The 21,632-nt window shown below is 38.7% G+C and overlaps 3 protein-coding genes across 4 annotated transcripts in view; all 3 read right to left on the reverse strand.

Moving 5' to 3' along the window:
* The window catches only part of hoxc3a (homeobox C3a), a 62,819-nt gene extending 49,301 nt beyond the window's left edge, over nt 1-13,518 (reverse strand). For both annotated transcript variants that reach the window (XM_074644341.1, XM_074644340.1), the window contains exon 1: nt 12,905-13,518. The gene's annotated coding sequence lies outside the window, so the exon portion shown is untranslated. The remainder of the gene's footprint in view (nt 1-12,904) is intronic.
* Nucleotides 995-6,638, reverse strand: hoxc9a (homeobox C9a). The gene is made up of 2 exons (XM_074644302.1): nt 4,772-6,638; nt 995-3,717 (listed from the first exon to the last, which is right to left on the reverse strand). Exons 1-2 carry the CDS (start codon nt 5,337-5,339, stop codon nt 3,473-3,475), a joined length of 813 nt encoding a protein of 270 aa, XP_074500403.1. The 5' UTR covers nt 5,340-6,638; the 3' UTR covers nt 995-3,472.
* A 139-nt stretch (nt 13,519-13,657) lies between the features above and the next one.
* On the reverse strand, nt 13,658-17,366 carry LOC141772869 (homeobox protein Hox-C10a-like). Its single transcript, XM_074644333.1, has 2 exons — nt 16,534-17,366; nt 13,658-14,235 (listed from the first exon to the last, which is right to left on the reverse strand). The coding sequence occupies exons 1-2, from the start codon at nt 17,267-17,269 to the stop codon at nt 13,958-13,960; spliced, it is 1,014 nt and encodes a 337-aa protein (XP_074500434.1). The 5' UTR covers nt 17,270-17,366; the 3' UTR covers nt 13,658-13,957.
* Nucleotides 17,367-21,632: the final 4,266 nt, after the last annotated feature.

The raw sequence follows: 21,632 nt of genomic DNA on the forward strand, positions 1-21,632 counted from the left end.
CTCTCTCTCTCTCCAAATATGCCAGTGTGGTTTTTTGTGGGGTTACTGACGTTTTATACACATCATCGTAAAATATGAAAGGCGCACTGGGCGAATTTATAGACCTTTCACACTCTATAAATATGCAGATTGCCAATCATTGTCGCACATTTCTTGGGGACTTTGAGCTACAGACGTCATAACAGAAACATATAATGATGAAATGAGCAGGTTGCTGTTCTTTCATCAAACTGTGCCAACGTGTTCTCACAATGGAATTATAATTATTGTATAATTAAATATAATTTGTTGTCACTATTATTGGGGCTATTAATATTATTATCATCATGTTGTTGTATGATGTGAGTTTTATATATAATGTTGTTGTTTCTGCTGCTATTTATAGTATTGATGTTACTGATGCAATTGTTATTAAAGTCTTTATATATTTAAATATTGTTTCTGGCTGTTCATTAATTGTGCTATTGCTATTATGTTAATTGTGTGTTTCTTTGTTTTTCCACTTAGGTAGCCCATTTTAATTAAATTAAATAATAATAATTAATAAAAAACAATAAATCAAAAAATAATAATATTAATCCAGACACATTTTTCATAGCAATTCAAACACACAATGACGTATTATCCTATCTATCTAAATGCAGATATTATTGCTCTTTGTCAAAACTAAAAACCTGTCTGAGGAAAATGATTATATTTTTAATGGACACACAATGGGTAGCAAAAAGAAAAATAATAATAATAAAAAAAATAAAAATACCACAACATCCCAATTAACTCACAAATTTAAGAATATTGGAGCTGTTTTTTTAAAACAAAAAAAATGACAAAAACTAAAATAAAAATGTAACCCACAAGACAAAAGAAAATATATATTTTTTATATTTAAAAAATATATAAAAAATATAAATAAAAATATGTTTATGCACCCACTCTGTGTCGGACACAACAACCAGCTCTCTGCATTCCGGAGCGTTTGCTCTGTGGCCTATTACACTAAATGCGGTGTGTGACCATATCTGTCATTTTGTCATCGATAGGTTACTCTTCATTTTTCAGCCAAGCCACAGAGCTGTGAAGAAAGCCCTTCAAAAACACACAGACTCTGCTCAAAACGTGGACCAACAGCGTCATCTAGTGTCCACATGCGTCCCTAAACCTCAAAGAATACACCAATCAGAAACAACTGCGATGTGGACAGAAAAGGTCTCCCCATTTGTCCAAAACCGTGTATGTATCACGTCTATTTTAATATAAATAAAGCAGATGAAAAGAAGCTGTTTGCCACCACATCTGAAACTACATGCCTCCAATCTCCTCTGGTTTACAGCACGTTTTGTTGTGCCGGATCTATTTTTCCTGTCTCATATAGGAGATAACAGTGCTCCTGCAGCACTCATATTTATGCTCAATAACTATTGACGTTTTCCCATCTAATTGTAGGCTAATAGCCCACTCATGTGATGAAGTGTGGAGGGGGTTTTGCTCCTGGCCCATCAGGCAAAAAGTCCCCTGAACGGTGCGCATGACTCTCCTTTGAAGGAGTCCCACCACCACCGTCCATTAAAACCATAAAGTAATTTAGCCCAGACGTCTAGCCAGTTAGTCGAGTTTGCTTTGTTCGTCTGCATTTGAGACAAACAGCCCGAGCTCCAACAGGGGCTGTAAAACTGGCATTTTTTGTCCGAGCTGGAGCGGAAATGCACTGGATTAGGGGCTTTGAAATCACAGCATCCTGTCCGTATTGTTTGGACACCACAAAAAGGCAATTTAAAGGCCTATCCCAGGAAACAAATGCGAGACTTGGGGAGGAAATTGTCTCTCACTTTTAACACTCAAATGTTTAAATTTAAGCCTTATATTCTTGTGATCGCCCTGTGTATGCCTGTAGAAAACTAGCAATCTGTAAGATTATTTAGAAGGTAAAAGAAAAATATCTCATAGCAGTGGTTAATATTTATAAACGCAAAACTGCACAAATAGTTTTGGGTACTTTAAACACATGTAGGGCATGGGGCAATAAAACAAATACAGCACATGCCTCATGCATTTTTTTTTTAAAGCTCTTATAAGAATGTTTTGTTCAAAATGTAAGTGAAATATATTGCTGCACATCACCCATATTATTAAAAATACCTCATAGCAGTGGTTAATATTTATAATCGAATATGCAAAACTGCACAAATAGTTTTGGGTACTTTAAACACATATAAGGCATGGAGCAATAAAACACATGCCTCATGCATTTTCTTTTTTTAGCTCTTATAAGAATGTTTTGTGCACAATTTAAGTGAAATATATTGCTGCACATCACCCATATTAGTAAAAACCGTAAACACAACAGCAGAATGAATGATTTGCAGCAAAAATCGGTGCGTATTTTTCTTGGAGAAATGCACTTTTCCACACCCAAACACGCTCATTTGTGTGTTTATTTGTGCCACATATTCTTAAATACATGCACAACTATAAATGTACGTGTCTGAGGCTTAAAGAAGGCTAATTAAGAGCCCGATTGAAAGCAATGCAAAGCTAAATTAAAACAATGTTGTCTTGAGTCTTTAAATGAGCTGACAACGTGAAGTTTTCGACCTCGCCATTATTTGCGGTTTGCATTTAGGCCTTAGCTGTACTTGGAGGAATGCTCGTCGTGCAAAACATGTTAGGAAGAAATGTGGAGGCATAATTATTTACCAAACATCCATCTGTTTGCAACATGTAGCTATAGTGATCTGGCAAACCCAAATTTCCTGCGGCTTTTAAATCAATTAAAAAGTTAAGTTGATATTGAATGAGATCCTGTTTGTTGGGCCCTCTCTCTGCAGAGCCACAATTACATGATATCCACGTTGGGTCACAATGAATACAGCAAACAAGCACTTATAGTGATTATGTTTATATTTGCAGAGGTCTATATCTACACTCTATAGTTAAACTCGTAAGGCTACAATCAAAAAAAAAGAAAAGATGCACAAATTACAGCAACAACTATCACAAAAAATACAAGACAAGTCCGATCGCAGATGTTCTGTTTCTGTACAAAATACTACACCTGCACAACAACGTACAAAGGAAATAAAAACATGAAAGAAAAACATTCACATCATAAATTATGGGTTTGTGAAATTCAAAAGAATTCAAGTATTCTCTTTCTTCAGACAGTTGTAACGTGTCCAAACTGCACTTGTATCATTTTCTTTTACAAAAAAAAAACATAAAAGGTATTTCGAAGTGAAAGTTGAATGTAATTATCTCCTTGGAAGTTTTTTTCTTTTGCTTATACTGTGGACACATAAATGTGCACTTGGAAAAAAATACATAATCAGCATCAAGTTAAGGTTAATACAAAAAAATCCATCAAAGTGATAAATATGAAGAGGAGAAGAGGGGGGTCATGGTGTGTTTTGATGCATCTGTGCTGTCCATGTGACTAGTGGTTATTATGGTTGTTTTTTGTGACTGTAAGTCCACATTATTGTTCTTTTCTGTCGGTCTTTTCTTTGTTCATTTTCTTCATCTTCATTCGCCGGTTCTGAAACCAGATTTTGACCTGCCTCTCGGTCAGATTCAGGACCCTCGCGACCTCGAATCGGCGGTCCCTTGTTAGGTACATATTGAACAAAAACTCCTTTTCCAACTCGAGAGTCTGGTACTTTGTGTAAGGGCACCTCTTCTTCCTCGTGGAGCGAGCGTGTATCCAATTTGCCACAGGGTTATCTGCAAGTATAAAAACCATAATAAGAATAAAAGGCAGAACATTATGGGGGCAACACTGTGACACATTTTTCAAAACTGAAACAAATGACTGGCACATTTAGAAAAATGTGCCTCTGGATTTACAATTCTGTGGGCTCATGACAAGGTGCTACAATTTTTTTTTTTTTTTAAAACATACACAAGTTTAGTGTTTTAGCAGATAGTAAACATTTTGAGGGGCAGATTCTCAGCCTCAGACTAATCCAACCCTACACTGATTTGCTTCCTTGTCCCCTTGACTTGTGAGTAACACCGTCGTAAAATACTCAATGCGCTTATTCACTTTATTGGCCCATAAAATGGCCCGTGGTTCAAGCCTTTACAGGTCCGTGGTGGTGAAAGTCCTCCAGTATGTCCCTACATTCCTCAAGTTGGACTGGAAGAGTCATGTGAATTTGTTTTGGAACCGAGAGAGAAGAGAAGAGAGAAACTTTTTCATATGCAACTACATGCATATCATCTCCTCATTAATATTATTATGGTGAATAATGTATTCTACCACTGGGTAGATCAAATAGATACCGAAATGAAGGGCCTAGAATAAAAATAATGATAAAAAAACAGGGCTGAAAGTAGCTTATAGGGGCTGAATGTGCCGTGTGTAATGGCACGGGGTCAAAAATATGGTCGTAAAAATGCATCATAAAGCATTTAACTGATGAATAGGGTTATTTCATATGTCGGTTTTTGGGTAAAAAAAGAAGCACCTTGCATGTTTTTAAACATCACGGAGCAGCTTTTTCCAAATTCAACTCCTGTAGTCCATGTTTACAACCCTGTCTGGTTTTATAGCCCCAATATTAGCCTGGTGGCGTTTGTCTTTTATACTTCCTAAAGCTTTCCCCCTCCTATAGCAGAAGAGGCGATACTATCTAGGGCTGAGCTGAAAACAGGGAGGATGAAACGCACTTTTACGTATATAGGGCGTTAAAATGCCTCTTAGCAAAAAAGCAAAAACAACCCCAAAGCAAAAAAACTGGTTGTAAAAAAGAATGTATAGGGAGCTTGAACTTACTCGGATCTAGCTCCGGCTTCTCGTCTTTATGCTTCCCTGTAGCCAGCAGCTCCGACTCCTCGGGTGAAGGGATATTATTCTGCTGCTGCGTCTGCTTGTCTCGCATGTCAGTGGATGAGCAGTACAGATAATCCGTGTAGGTCCGTCCAGTGGAGCCGAGGCACTCTGTGGCGGCTCTGTGCTCCTGAAAGGCGTCTGGTTTCAGCCCAAAGTGCCTGCTGCTGCTCGGGTAGCCGTGGAAAGGCACCGCGCCTGATATGGGCTCCAGCCATGAGCGCATATACCTCGAGTCTGTGCCTAAGTGCGGGTTGTGGTGACTGTACGGATGGTAAACCACAGATGACTGGGAGTGCACGGGGGTCCAGGAGGTGGAGAAGACGGGAGGTTTGGGTGCGAAGCTGCAGGAAGGGTAGTCGGAGCACTCCGGCACTAGAGACGTCGTTCGAGGGCCGGCTGCTGGGTGCGAACCGGGAGCCGAGGAGAACCGAGCTGCAGCAAGGACATCCTCTGCTTCATGGTTGATCAAGGAGTCCACATAATAATTACTTATGGGACCCGTGGTCGACATGTCGAAAAGCTTCTTCCCTGACTCTTTTTTACATGCATCCGATTATTATATGGGGTGTATGTGTACTTTTTTATCTAGCCATAGAACAATCAAGGCAGGTAATTATTTCTCAACGCTTTCCCTTGCATGCTATTGGCTGCCTCGCAGACCACGTGATTATATTTACCCCCTCCACACAAAAAATTGTACAGTGGATCAATGCGCCACACTTATCCTGCATGGGATCCTCCAATGCAACATAAATCGGATTAAAGAAGTGTTTTTTTTTTTTGCTCTTTTTCTCTGGGATGCATTAGAGGTAACTTCCATAACAAGCATGTTTTCCTTTTTTAAAGAAAACCTTTTTGTGAGTGAGTGGAGTGCTGGTGGTGGATCTTTTTCTCTATAGTCGCAGCACAGACCTGCGCACATTACGTCTAAAAGCGAGCAAGGCACTATTTGATGGTGTAATCAATCTCTGTCTGGGCGAAATCCGTAGTGCAATGGGTAGTATTACAGCATTAAAGTGTTTATTGAATCGCCTTTTTATCTTTATCAAAGCAGTTTTGATGAAACTGAAGGCTTTACAACTTCCTTATTTGTTAATAGAGAGAGTGAGGCTTCACATTGGCAGTGGGTACATATAAACCAGACAGACAGGCTCAAAATACTGGATCATTGCTGCTCGATACACCAACAATTAAGTTTGCACCGTTTTAACGAGGCTGCAACACACCAACCATTCTCCTAAAAATGGGATCTGCGGAGGAGATAGGAGAGGAGGGGATTCAGATTCTTGACAAGCAGCCCACTACAGAGGGTTATATTCGGCTAGTGACCGTCCATGTTTTTATGCCCCATCAATAAATTTTAACGAGGACCATTTGATTGTTCATAAACGTGTCGTTAATAAGACTGCATCCGAGTTTCCTCGCTCAACATAAAACCACCATCACCACCACCACCACCACTTTATGCATGGGAAACAATTCAAACAGAAAAGGGCCGGAGACAGAAGACTGCAGGGAGGTAAAAAGGTTCGTTAAAGGTCTAACTAGATGAAAGCTTTCAATAACACAGATAATGTTACTGTTGGATCTAATGACAAGACTTTACTGCGATATACTTGTCATTTAGTAGGCTGTGAAACAACCCTGCAGGGCTGCAGCGACACAGCGAATAATACAATACACGATGAAGCAGCTGAGTATAACCGAAGACCATGCATGCAGTGTCACAGGGAACACAAATTAGACTAATTGTGGCATAAATACTGAAAGTTTAATGCACATGTGCAGACTGGATTGGGTCGATAACAACTGGGTGCTGGTGCATTAGGAAATCCTAAAAGCTGCACACGTTATATTTATGGGATGTGGTGACTTTGGTGCAGGAGTGTATTTGTACATTTTTGGAGAAACGGTGATGCTGATGCGTGTTATTGGGATGACTTTCAATGCTGTGTGTGTGTGTATGCTTTATCTATGTTTTGGATGTGTATTTATTTTGTGTGATGCAGTATGTTGATGTGCGTAATTGCTGTTTTCATGTTGGAAATATGTTTTTACACTACTTTCCTGTGGAAGAAAAAGCTACTTGAATTAAACTATTGCAAACTTAATATAAGAATGTGAAATATATGGATGGATTTAGGCCTTTCAGAAGTGAAATTAAAGTAGTGCTACCACTCTTCACTATGCTGGAATTAACTCCAACTGGATGCACTTTGGCTCCATAAATGACACATAACCGGAAACCAAATTTACAAATAAATCCCAATTTACGAGTGATAATTACGCATCTGTAGGAAAAATTAAAACAGGAAACAGTGTTGGCATTTTAAAAAACAAATCTCGCCTTTGTCATCACCCAAGCTACAAGGATCACATGACGTCACTAATTAATCTAGACCAAATCCAATTTAAGTTCAAATGAGTTCTTGTACTTGGAAATTAACTGACATTGATACTCCAATATTTTTTGGCGCCGTGACGTAAAAACTAAATGGAATCAGTATAAGTAAGAGCGATGTTTGTCATGGCTGCATGAGTTCAGATTCAACCATGAAATTTAAAAGGCCAGACGCCAGACCTTAACCCGGATCATGCCAAACGGCGTCCTGGTGCGCGCTGATGAATGCGCGTGAGTCTGCTGTTGAGTCAAACATTTCAACACATGTTTACAGAAATGCACAAATGTTTAGTAAATTTAAGTAAGGTAAATTACTTATCTTAAATTAGAGGTGTTTTTAAAGGGGTTTGTCTGCAGGTTGAAGGTCTAAATCCGTTTGTTCTGCTGCTGCCATTAAAGCAGAATGAAAAAGTGCTCAGAGGCCATTTATTACCAGAACATATGGTCATATAAATACATTATCGTATCTATGTCCAGAGTAATCCAGTGAATAATCCTTTGTACTGTTTTGGGTGTGCGCCTGTGTTTGTGTGTACGTGTGCATCTGTGTGTATGTATGTATGTATGTGTGTGTGTGCGCGTGTGTGTGTGTGTGTGTGTGTGTGTGTGTGTGTGTGTGTGTGTGTGTGTGTGTGTGTGTGTGTATGTGTGTGTGTCCATTAATGTCAAGTGAGGATTTTCTTTTTTCAATGTATCTATTCGAGTCGTTTATCCAGGCTTTTGTTGTGCTTTAATAAAAAAAAAAATTGCATCATTAAATATCAATTTGTTGTTGTTTCTTATTTCCGTTGTTCTTCCTGAACACAAGTGGAGTTGCTACTAGACTATTTAAGATTATACTGCCGAAGACATGTCTCTTTGTTGCATCGCCAAACCTTATCGTATTACACGTTTTCACTTCCTCCTCAACATTTTTACCTACAGAGACACACCGCCTGCTGTAAACAAGAAGGAGTGGTTTGTTTATTTCGTTTTTAACGTATATAATAGAATAGAAAATATATAAAATGTCTACTTTTTGCGTACAAACGGCAGACATTCGTCTTTGGTGTGCATGCGTAAAAGCTGATGGTGATCCAGTAATCACCAATATATGAAAAGAACGACTATAGAAATGGGTGAATAAAGTAACAGTACAGGTTTAGCAGGAGACAAATGATACGAAACTGTTGGTTTACTTGTACATGGGCTCTATGTTATGTCTATAATCAAGTCAATTTTTATTCATATAGTCCAAAATCAAAAAAATGTACAGTCTGTACAACACACGACGCCATCTGTCCTCAGACTCCCTCTTGGAGCCTACTATCTGGTTTCCATCTTCAGGGATGTACTGGTCTGGATTTGTCCTATATACAACTCAAATGCAAAATATAACTCAATTAATGATGATAACATTGATTTAAAGTGATGTTATCATTCCGCCACAGAATACGCCTGGCTCTGACATTTCTCAGTTACAAGATTTTCTATTCATAAAAATGAACAAATACGCACTAGACATATTTAGCAGTATGACGCAGACGATAGGCCTATAGGGCTAATGTTCGCACAGTGGACACAGCAGCTTTTACTGAGCAGAACAATGTTTCTATTTTGGATATAAGATATATAAATATTTATGTGCAGCTTTGAGCGGTTATACTTCAAGTAGATGCCAACAGACAACAACATTAAACAGTGAGACAGTCTGGGTGCATCCGCAGTGCGGAGAGGCTTCATATTCATTTGAAATCATTGGCTAAAAACAAGTACGCCTTTAATTCAATAGCACTGGCACTTTGGTTGGTGTTTGCTTTTCACCTAAATATAGATTTTAGGGTAAAAATGCAAAGAAAGATACCTATTGAATAAGGCAGCTTCAATTAAGATCAATCTGTCCGCAGTTTAAACAACAAAACCAACATCTTCACAGTATAAAAAGGGTGAATGGCAGATTACGACAGGCAGCAAATTAGTCTCAATGTTCTTATTATTATAATAATAATAATAAAAAAACAGATCAAATAACTTCCTGTGCATATTATCTAATTAAAGATGATCCATCATCATTGTCAAAAGGAGTCTGTTTGTTTTCACCTCCATCACCGCAATCACTTCGTATCATTGCTGGCTGGATGAATATCAAACAAACAAAGTATGCGTTGCAACATAGCTTTCTTTCTATTTTTCATCAGACACGCACCGTTACGTCTACTGGCTGTGTCTGTGTGATGACAGGGCGAAAGCACATTATCTATTCTGTCAAAAATGAAGATATTAAATGTAATCTCGTCCAAAAAAATAGTCACAAATAAGAAGACATTTGATCATGAACCTCCAGAACAAACAGGCCTCTCTCTCTCTCACACACACACACACACAAACACACGCACAGTGCAGTCTATATATAGGCAACATTTGGGCCATTTTATACGCGCTTAAACTCTGCTATGTTGAAAATTCATAAATTCAAAAGTGCATATTATGATATATTTATAACGAGCCATGTACTAAACAGAAAGAACCGCACAAACAAACAAAAGTTAGTGTGTGTTCAGAGATGCCACAAAATTATCCGTATTACCCAAAAACTGTATTACAGTGTTCTCTATCCAAGATAACCGCTGCGTATTACAGTTTCATCCAAACACGACTGATAAATTGTCCTTTCAGACTGTCACAAAAGCATTTTTAAATCAAAACTATTGATGAAATCCCTCCGTTTTTCAGCTGAGACCTACTGCTGATCAATACAGATATTCTATATATATTTATATATATGTATATCCTCTGGTATACAGTACATTTTGCAAAATCTTGTCCTACAGAACAGTTTTTCTTGGTTAAAAAACGCGGAGTAATTCATATGGGATAATGATCACGATCCCTAAAAAACGCTATTTGTGGCATTTTTTGTGCATAAACAGCTTAGTTGTAACCAAACCACGCAATGCGGATAGGAATATTCTCAATTATTATTTACCATTAAAAAAAAAAAAAAAAAAGTGAGTTTTATGTCGCCAAAAATGTTCAAAATAATAAAAAGGTTAACATTTTCCAATGACAGAAAGTTAACTCGTCTTCTGAATTCAATCGTCTACTATAACTTTATAAATAAATAAAGCACGAGGAGCTCATTTCCCATATATCTCTCACAAGAAAAGTTAATAATATATGTCAAAAAAAGAAGAAAAAAGAGGAAGAAGGAAAGCATATTTGGTTCATGTCTGATCATGCCAGTGGCAGTAACCCATCTTCAGCTGTCCCAAGGAAGTGGCTGACTAAAGCCTTCAGTTCACTGCGCGCCCACTACAAAGTGAAATAAATTGCTTTATGTGTATATGGTTTTAGGGTTGAATCTGTGCAGCTCTCGGGGCTGTTTCCAGCGTTGTAAAGTCTTTGTGAGTGATGCATTCCTGGAGAAGACACTCATTCACTGAGCTGAATGAAAGTGACTTTGGATTCCAGACTGTCTCTTCCAGTTGCACTACCGCCAAAAGAAAGGGGGGCTGAGAAAACAAGGGGAAATAGTGACCAGGATAAACACTGGAAAGATGCTGACTGCACCACAAGAACAGACGCTTCCATAAATATGCTATTGTGCTTCTTTTAGATAAAGTCATCACTTTCCTGACTGTTATTGTCCTGTATGGCCTATATTAATTTCCCCTTTAGGTAATAAGTATATCAATAATGTTAGTAATCAAACTGATGACTGGATTAGGCCTATACTTGTGATGGTTAGTGACTCACTTTAGTGCTATACCAAAATAAATATATGTGCCAGCAATACATCTATACTAACTGTGTGCTATTGAAGTTTAACTCCAAACTATGCAATAAAACAAGAGTATAAGAGCAATCAAATAATGATGTAAATATATGAGTTAAGATATTTAATAAGAAAAAATAAAAATAGTGACCAGGATAAACATTGGAAAGATGCTGACTGAGCCACAAGAACAGACGGTTCCATAAATACCTTATTGTGCTTCTTTTAGATAAACTCATCACTTTCCTGACTGTTATTGGCCTATATTAATTTCCCCTTTGCATAATAGGTATATCAATAATGTTAGTAATGAAACTGATGACTGGATTAAACTGGATTAAATAAAGTTATAGGCCTATACTTGTGATGGTTAGTGACTCACTTTCGTGCTATACCGAAATAAATATATATGTGCCAGCAATACGTCTAATAACTCTGTGCTATTGAAGTTTAAATCCAAACTATTGCAATAAAACAAGAGTATAAGAGCAACCAAATAATGATGTGAAGATATGAGGTAAGATATTTAATAAGAAAAAAAATAATAATTCGCAGGAATTTCACTGGGAAAAAAAATAGGCCTCAATTAACAAAATGTGACTTCTAATGAGATGATTGCTGTCACGAGTGTCAGTGATAAGATGTTTTTATGTGTGTCGAAGTTTGTGGAAAACATTAAACTTTCATTTTAAGAATTATTTCAGATCATATAGTATCATATCTATTTTAATATTAGGCCACTTCGCAGTATAAAACTTTGCAGGAAAACGGAAATTGGGATTGAACGGCATTTTGGAATAATACATTTCAAGCAGCAGTGTATTATCATTTACAAGAACAAGACTTATGCTGGCATAAGATTATGGAAATGTCCCCACGCATCCATTTCCTGTTACAGATTAATTTGTCAATTTGTCAGATAAATGAATGAGTACAATATGTTACATCTATCCTATCCATCTATCTGGTAACTATCTATCCATCCAGATTGAGCTCATCATAAAGCAGCTGAAACCACTAAACCTAAGCAGACAGTCAGTGATGACAGATGCAATATAAGGCAGTCTAAAACTTTACCCCATGTTGTTTACAACCTATTCTCCTCCTGAGAGCCTCAGAAGGTTTTACAGCCCGCCACAAAAATAACAGCAAAGAAAGAAAAAACGTCTCTGTCCAAGGTATTGCAGCCCCAGTTCATTTACAATGCCATTTGCCTGGACCTGGGTGACTATAGGGGGTAATTCAGCGGAAATTGTGCCCTTGATGAAGACGAACTGACGTAATCAAGGCAGTTTCTTGTTGCCGAGCCAGGAAGCCAACCCCAACAACATGAAACTACCTAAACCACGCTTCAGCTTCGCGCAAAAGGGGTTAAAAATCCAAGGAAAAAGGACAATGCATGCAAAAAAGCCAAGAGAGGATTAACACTATTCAGCACAAAGAGAGAAAAGGCGAGTACCAGCACAATAAAACACAACATAATCCTCTATATAGGGCTTAAAATCAAGCTAATTTCTAAATCACTGCCTGTAGACAACTTCTAGCATCACTTGTTTGCTCATAAAAAAAATAAAAAAATCAGACTTAATGTGCTATTGTTCTAATTCCATCACCAGCATTGCACAGCCATTTATTCAGCTGTTCCAAATAAGCAAAAAAAAATCAGTCAGCAATTAGACACATAAAGCAAAAATATTCAACCAGCAGCATTTTGATCGCAGTGAAATAAGAGAAGAAAGAAATGAGCAGCACGCTCTTTGATCACCAACAACTTATAAACTACCGACGTGTGCAGGCGTGCACCAGGCGTGCCACAAGAGCTGTCAAGCAAGCTCCCTCTCTGACAGATGTTGCATACTTTTCCAAAACAGGAAATAAATTGATTACGTAAAAAAAAAAAAAAAAAAAAAAAGGGTCCTACCTTCAGTCGCCTCCTGCAGACGCCTTCCTTCCACCGGTGCGTTTAGTTATCCACGTGTTTGCCACTGATGCCCATGTTGTTATTATTGTTCCTGCAGCTCCAGTCGCGGTATATAGCTGTCCCTTTTTTTATCCACCATCTTTTCTTATCTCCTGCTCCCATGCATGAAGCTCCATTATCCCTGGGCGGTGGATGGTAGGCGGATTGCTCCTTCCAGCCCAGCAGCCTCGGCTGGATCCTTGCACATTGCGGTCTCTCTGCTGTGGATTAGCCCTCCTCCACATACACACACCTTTAAACGCATCTTTACTGCTGCAGCACATTATATTTGCAGATCATAAAATCCACCCCCAACGCTTTCCAGGGCGAACCTGACATTAGAATTTTATGACCTTGACTTACTGTGGTCACCTGGATAATATTTAAATCAACGTTATGGTCTCTCACTTCTATTAAAACTGCCATGATCTACTTCTTCTCTCATCCTGCAGTGTCTCTCTCCCTCCCTTCTCATTTGCACCACTATGCCAGAAAGGAAGGACAAAGTTGCTAATACCTTTTTCCCCATTTTCCCCCTCCTTTTTTTTTTTTTTATTGTTTTTTGGAATCGTTTGCCATGACTATGGCTTAATATCGTCTCGTGCATGCACATTAAACGCTTGCACGAAGCAACAGACTATACCAAACGAAGAAGCTGCACAAAGTGGCAAAACATCCATTATATAGCTCAGCAAAGTAAAAAAAAAAAACTGCTTGCATGCCATGAGTTTATTTATAGACTACTTTGAGATTGCCTCCTCCTTCCGTTTGCTTCATGTTATAGTATAATTATCATTGCAAAGGTAATGGCATCTCACTGTTCCAACGCAAGTGTTCACCTGGAGGCGTTTTTATAGTCCATATAGGAAGGCACGACGTGTGTATGTGTGTGTGCAGAATTTTTTTTTTTGATAATGAGTGAATGTATTATTAGATGACACATGCATGTCTGTCTGTATCTGTAATATGTGTGGGTGTGTGTGGGTGTGTATGTGTATGTATGTGTAAATGTCTTCAGGAATAGTTATAAACTGCACTGTGCCCTCTTTCTCGGCTCTCCCTGCTGAGCTTCTTGAGCTTCATGCGTCTGTTTTGGAACCAGATCTTGACCTGTCTGTCGGTCAGGTTGATACTCCGACTGATCTCCAGGCGGCGCTCCCGAGACAGATACATGTTGAACAAGAACTCCTTCTCCAGCTCCAGCGTCTGGTGCTTTGTGTAGGGACACCGCTTCTTCCTTCCACTTTTGGCTTTTAACCAGCTTCCCGTTGTCTTTTCCGCGGATAAATCATCTACAAGCAAGAGAGAAAGACAACAATGAGCAACAGTGGCCAAAAATCCAGACATTTTTGTGTGCAGAGATCACATGCAGCTCTATATATAAACATCCATCAATACACTCGATGCCAGATATGTACACGCCCAAATCTCACACACACACATTCAACAGCAGCTCATCTGAAATCAAAATGAGTTGTTTAGAAGAACAGATTTACCTGGGTGTGGTGGACTCTCTCCGTGACTCTCACTTGAATAAATGAACATTGGATGCCGAACATCCCACCTTTCTTTTTGCTACAACTCCCACTCCTGCTTGCAAATTGCTTTTGTGTGGTGTACAGCTATAATTAGATCAAATCAAACCGGGGTGTGTAAGCACTTCTTTTGTCTCTGTTGGACCTCAGACTCCCATAAAATGTTATTACCTTTTGCACGCCGGAGCCAAATGAAAATTGGATTTTTTTGGGGGGGTTCATCCTAAAATAAAAAAAAGGAAGTCTCTGTAGCATGATAATAGATTTAAAAAAATAAATAAAAAATAAAGACAATGAAACATGTCTGTGATAGCAAGGGAAAAACACACTGCTGCCCATTCAGTTAATTTCTTGATTAGGTTGCAGACTCTAGGGAATAACGCCTAACACACACACTCTCAAACTCACACACACACATACACACACACTCTCAAACTCACACACACACACAATGCTGGTTACAGTAATAATTACCCTAATGTGAACACTCAGTGTGTGGCCCCACATTTAATCATTACCAAAACATTTAATTCAGTAATATGGGATTAACAGGACACACATACACACACGCACAAACACACACGCGCTCAAATAGATGGTCACATTGCCTGGCTATATCCTCTTAATTAAATTAAAATAATATAAAACGAGCTTGTTGGTCGTAATGTATGAAGCTAACTCAATAAATAACACAATAAACTGAAGCTAATAAGAGCTAAAGACAAACGGCAGAAGGATTTGCAATATTTTAGCTTCCATCAATTTACCAGGGGCGTAACTATAACAACAATAAGTATTATTATTATTATATTATGTTGGTGTTTAAAATATTATCAACCTTTTGTTACCGTTTAATAAAAATTCTGTTTAAACCGTTAATTTACTGAATTTGTGTCAAACGGATCCATTCGGTTTATTTTTATTAACTGTTAGAATAAAGGAAAAAATATTATGACTCCTCAGACGTGGACTTTCACTTTAAATAATGTTGCAAAAAACTGCACTGAATTATCCTGAATTATCGTTGCATCGACGCAGAAAAGTGCAAATGTATTTATGATAAATATAATAGTGAGAAATGTTTTGTAATAAGCCAGGGCATCGTGACAAAAAAAGGTTTTCAACTGTGGTGCAAAAAGAATTTGAAGTTGGCTCGATACCAGGCATTTTGAGGCGTAAAATGGTGCTGTTAGAAACGGTTACGTCTCACAATGCAAATGACCCATGCAAAAAGAGAAAGAGAGTGCAGTGATATGTGTGGGTATGTGTGTGTGAGAGTGTTTATTTCAATGATAACTGCCCATCTCACATTCTCACATTAATGGAAAGGTGTTAAATGCCACAGGCACTATAACCCCTGCTAGGCGAAGGCTGTCAAATGCCCATACAGCCTCATAAGACTGCGATCAAACATAAGTCTGCATTATTGGGCCATGACACATAACACAGCGTGCACGAATAACAGTTAATGCACGTGTGGAATATACTACAAATTAATGTTAATGTTTCATAAGAAACGCAGAGAATAGTGTGTACAAATGATGCCACATGCAGACTAACATGTGATTTGACAGTATATACTGCCAGTGACAGAATGGACATTATCATTGCACTTTAATGCCAGAGCCTGGAACACAATCACACACAATCGTGTGGTCACCGTATATTATGACACAGATGTGACAGAAACTGTTGCTGTAAACAAACTACTTAGATGCTACAGACCCAAAGAATATATAATAAAGCTGACTGGGATTATAAATCATACATTTGTATATATTGCAATGAGTATTAAGAAGAAAATGGATATGAAAAATTAAAAATGGAGGAAAGCTGTCACTGAGCATGCACGTTTCGGCTTCCATAATAAATTGCAGCACTCTGTTGTGGTTTATCCAAATCTATTTCACTCATGGTAAACACCAATGCAACCTTGTTTTCCAAAAAAGAACATTCGTGAATTTCTTTCTGCAGATGTGTGCATGTTATGCATGAATGTGTGTCAAGTGAGGAGGAAGAGGAGGAGGAGGAGGAAGAGGGGGGTAAAAAGTCTACCTTTTAATTCCCCGTCCGAGTTATCTGAACAGCTGTCACTCTTGGCCTTCTCTTCCTTCCTGCTCTGACTCCTCTCATCTGTCTTTGCAACCTCTCTCGCTGTCTCCTTGCTGCAACTTATTGTCGATTCTGATGCTGATTCAACAGATGTCGCCAAGTGGGTCAGAGAGAAGCCGGAGGGAAACTCGTGGTGCTCTTGCTGTTGCTGCTGCTGCAGCGGCCTCTCTCCGCGGTACACCTGGAGAAAACATCCGCTGGACGAGGCGCTCTGCTCGGCCGCCCTGCAGCTATTGTTGTCTCCGAGCCGGATGTAAGTGGCCGACTCTGTTGTCTGTTGTTTCCCCTTATTGCTGTCATCCTGATCCTGATAGAGGCAACAAAACGCCTCCTCTTTGACGTTGCCCGCTGGAAACGAGGAGCAGGGTTGTAAACACTGCTGGGCAACAGGTTGTTCGTCCCTAGTACTGCTTTTGGAGCCTGCAGGAGTCCATGTGGCCAGCTGTGATGACAGGTAGGGCGCATCCTGGAAGCTACTCGGGGGAAGAAGAAGCTCGTCTCTTTTGGAGAGTGGAGATGGTCCAACCTTCCCAATGTTTCTCATCACTGAATATCCGTACTCTGCAGCTGCAGATGTGTGGAGGTACATCCCGGGGTTGCTGGAATAACCCTCACCCCTGAAGGAGGAAGATGATCCTCCCATTAAGGAATCCATGAGGAAGTTATTCGGACATGACATTTTTTTGCATTTGGCAACAACACAGTATAATCGCTTTGGTGTGTTCTCCACTCACTGGTCTGGACTATACTATGGGATTCCTCCAGGAGAATAAGGACAGTAGGATGCTGACATCTTTTTGGAGAGGAGGGGGGTGCAAAAAAAATATATCAGTAACATCATTATGGATGCTGTGGGAGACATGTCATGTGATTTTTTAAGACCAATAGCGGAGTGGAAGTGGCCTTGATGCTCCAGACTGACGTGACGTCAGCGCGGTCAAGTTGGAGAAGCTGGAGGGTTTTTGGTGGAGCAAGAGCGCCACCTAGCGGTCAAAGTGAGGTCAGGACAGCAAGGCCCACAACCAGGGGGAACAAAGGGCGGCGGCTGCAGCAGCGTTTTTTTTAAAAGGCACTTACTATACGTGGCTTTTTGGGGTGTTTTAATTCGGTTTAAGTTCAGAACTTTTGTGTTTAAATGATTATTAATGCAGGCAATGTGTGATTTTCGTTTCGTTGTGGAGAACAAGCGACGTGGAAGTGAAGCGAATCGACGAGCTGCCATGAGACATAAGAGTGCATTTTAGTGTCTGTTCTTTTTGTTTGTTTTCATCGATTTGTCGGTGCCACAGATTTATAGTAAGGTAAGCTGTACGCAGGTGCGTTATCCAAAAAGAAAATCTGAAAAGAAATGCTTAAAAAAACTTCTTTATGAATTTGAAACAGGAAAAAAATCGTCAAATTGCAGACGAGGGTTTAACCCTTGATGTTGTGGAGTAGCATACAAATTAAAAGGTTCGCTTTTGCATTTGACCTGCTAAATTTAACATTGTGATGTCTTCTGAAATGACATCCTTTTGTAGATTTACAGTAACACATTTCATGCATTATTTACGAAAACCTTTTCTCTTTATCTTTTATTTTGACCCTCAGATTATTAATTTACATTTTTCTTGAAATAACTTACTACTCCAACAGAATAACACCAGGATTCGTTAAAAAGCAACCATATTAAATCTTATTAGGACCAATTAGCCCAGTTAACTTTAACTAGATTGGGCTAAGTCGTGAAGCCGCACTTGGCTGTTAAACTGGTTGAAATGAGCAACAAAATATTAACTAGACGGTGGGATTTGTACGCTATAGTGGATGGTGGGCCTATGAGAATATTTATTATTGTGGTATAAAAAGGAAACCCATGCAGAATTATGTCAAGCGTAATGTCTTTTCTTCCGTATTTTCTTTTATTTTTTACTGTTGGCACAAAACATCTTACAGCCTAATAAATAATTCATTGCATACCTGAGCTATTGTTATACATAATCCTGTATTATTTACAGGATATTTCTTGTTGCTCCACACCTGCTTTCAATGTGTTATAGATCTGAAATTAACAGTCTTACTTGGCGCTTTGTTTTGTTTTCATTCTCAGACTAGGCGTGGACCAGAAGACCTGGTATGTGAATTAAGTCTGGCTCTCTCATTATGCGTATTTACGCACAGAGACTTGCACAAAAAAAAACAAAAAAACAAAAAAAACGTTGATAAGTCTAAATACTACTTCTCTCCTCAAAACTATTCAGATATCAAAATTTGTTTAAATTTGTCCAGTTCAGGTAAAAAAAAAAATAAAAAATAGGCTATAGCCTTTATAAATCAGTGACAACAGCTGTGCAGCAAATATAGGCCTACTGTGCTGCAGCCGAAACCAGCAATGTATTTAATATTAAAGGTACTATTGCGAAACATGAATACAGTCAATACGACAAAATAAGACTCAAAATAGTTACTCAAACTGACAGGGAATTAAAACATCTCAATTAAAACACATGAGACCACTAACGTCATTGTGATATCTCATACCAACTGAGACATAATGTTCATTGCAACCAGGATAAATTGATAATCTGAGTGTGGATTTTGCAAAATAAAAACAACATGATAGGCCTACATTTATTTTCTCACTCCGTCTTCAGTGAAAAAGCTCCGTTGTCTCCATTTCTTGTGTCATGTGTTGTTTGGTGTCACTGCTTTTCTGTGCTGCAGTCAGTAGACTTCGCTTTAGGACATCCGGTCCAAACAAAACCCGCAGTTTGCTCGAAAGACTACAAATGCACTGCAGCTGAAACCTTCTGATTCTCGCTATAGACTGAAAACACTGTTGTTGTTTTTATTATAAACACACACAAAGCTTATAAAACTGCACGTTTTCTAGATGTGTAATTTCTATAATTTCCTATCAGAATCACAATCGTGTTTATTGCCAGGTGTAAGAGGTATACACGACGAATTTGCTTTGGTTTTGTCGGTGCAAGTAAACAGCATAATAACAAAAGAATAGATAAAAACGTTAGAATAAAATAAGAATACAAAAATTTAAATTCTACCAATATACTATTTGAAAATGGCCACAACATGTCCAGTGAAGCTGCAGTAATGCAACATGCCAAATACGCAGAGGCTATAAGGTTTTAGGACACTGCCACAAACACGAGGCTATATGTCTCCTCAGCACTTTGGGATTGTATTACTAACAGATCTCTAGCAAACATTTCAAGACTCCTAAAGTAAATAATGATGGCATGTGTAGTTTACCCTGTTTAAAAATCCGTTCGTTGAAATCGTCCACCAAAGCTATGCGGGTGTGTTTGTGTCCTCTGGTTTGATTTGTGATGTCTGTGTGTTCAGTTCAGAATCATTCTCAAAGGCAAGGGCAACATAGGATCTATTTGAATGGTATGTCTTTGTATATCGATCTGCTATTTTTTATTTGCATGTGCGCAGTGATGTTTCAAGATAGAACATTTATTTTGCATGTGATACACTGAGTATATGAATGAAATAAATGTTCAAAATAACCGATTAAACAGTGTCTTTGTGGTCATTCCCAACATTCCTCACATTTATGAAAGAAATATAGCTACAGGATGAAAAGCTTGCCTCTTTTGTGATTTTTTTTATATTAATTGAGGATACACGGGCGGATAACGTGGACTTATGAGTGTGGAGAACATCTTAGGCTCGTGAAAACCTTATAAAACTCCTAATATAAACTATAAACTGGCGTGCGCCCCTAAGTAAAAACTTTTATGTAGCAATGAAAAAAAAAAATACATTTTGAAGAATGGGAGTTTTTCCACCCCAAGAAGAGGAAAATCCTGGAAAAGGATTACGGATATTCTTTTCACACTCCATCTTTCTTTAATCCGCACACTGTTCTGCCTCATGTAGGGACACATTAATAATAATAACCACACCTAATGTTGCCCACCTCACAAACCCACACCCAAAAACTGCTTTATGGCACATTCCCACCTAGCCTGCAGGCTATACCTCCGTCCGACTCAGCCCATGCAGCACAAAAAGAAATAGAGTCAAGCACATAAATACAAACTAAACTTTTCAAGGAGCTCTAAATAATAATTAAATTTCAAAAAGAAACGCAGAGAACAGTGTGTACAAATGTGCATGATGTCACAGACTAACATGTGATTTGACAGTACTGCCAGTGACAGAATAGACATTATCATTGCACTTAATGACAGAGTCTGGAACACGATCACACGCAATTGTGTGGTATAGACACCGTATTATGAAACAGATGTGACCGAAACTACTGCTGAAAACAAACTACTTGGATGCTACAGACCCAAAGAATATATAATAAAGCTGACTGGGCTTATAAGACATACATTTGTATATATTGCAATGAGTATTAAGAATAAAATGGCTATTAAAAAATGGAGAAAAGCTGTCACGGAGCATGCACATTTCTGCGCACTCTGTTGTTGTTTATCCAAATCTATTTCACTCATGGAAACACCAACGCAACCTTGTTTTCCAAAAAAGAACATATACCTACAAAATTCGTGAATTTCTTTTCTGCAGATGTTTGCAGCCTCCGCTGTGTCTCTCGTGTAAAGTATCTCAGTTTGCAGTGAGGACAGTTTAACATGCAAAATTTGAGGCTTTTAATCATGTCTAGGCTACATGCTTTAGGCCTTGTTTGAATGCATTAAACCTTCAATTATTTCCTGTCACACACACTTGTACACACACACTGCTCGCCAAAACGTACCAAGAGCTGCACACACACACACACACACACACACACACACACACACACACACACACACACACACACACACATGGCGTTGACTGTGACTGTATTTTAGCACAGGTCTTTACACTTGTCTAAACTACAGCCAGCACTTTTCGCCACTAAATTGTCGTCGAATTGATTGCGAGACCTGGAGGGCTGTTTCTATTCTATTGCGAACAGGTATGGGTGTTGAATGCTGCAGGACAGAAGGCACGCTAAAGGGGTTTTTCCTTATTGTACTAATCAGGAGCCACTGGGGCGACACAACTAATTTGCTCCTGGC

The sequence above is a fragment of the Sebastes fasciatus genome, chromosome 8 (assembly GCF_043250625.1).
Source record: "Sebastes fasciatus isolate fSebFas1 chromosome 8, fSebFas1.pri, whole genome shotgun sequence".
In the NCBI taxonomy this organism is placed as follows: Eukaryota; Metazoa; Chordata; class Actinopteri; order Perciformes; family Sebastidae; genus Sebastes; species Sebastes fasciatus.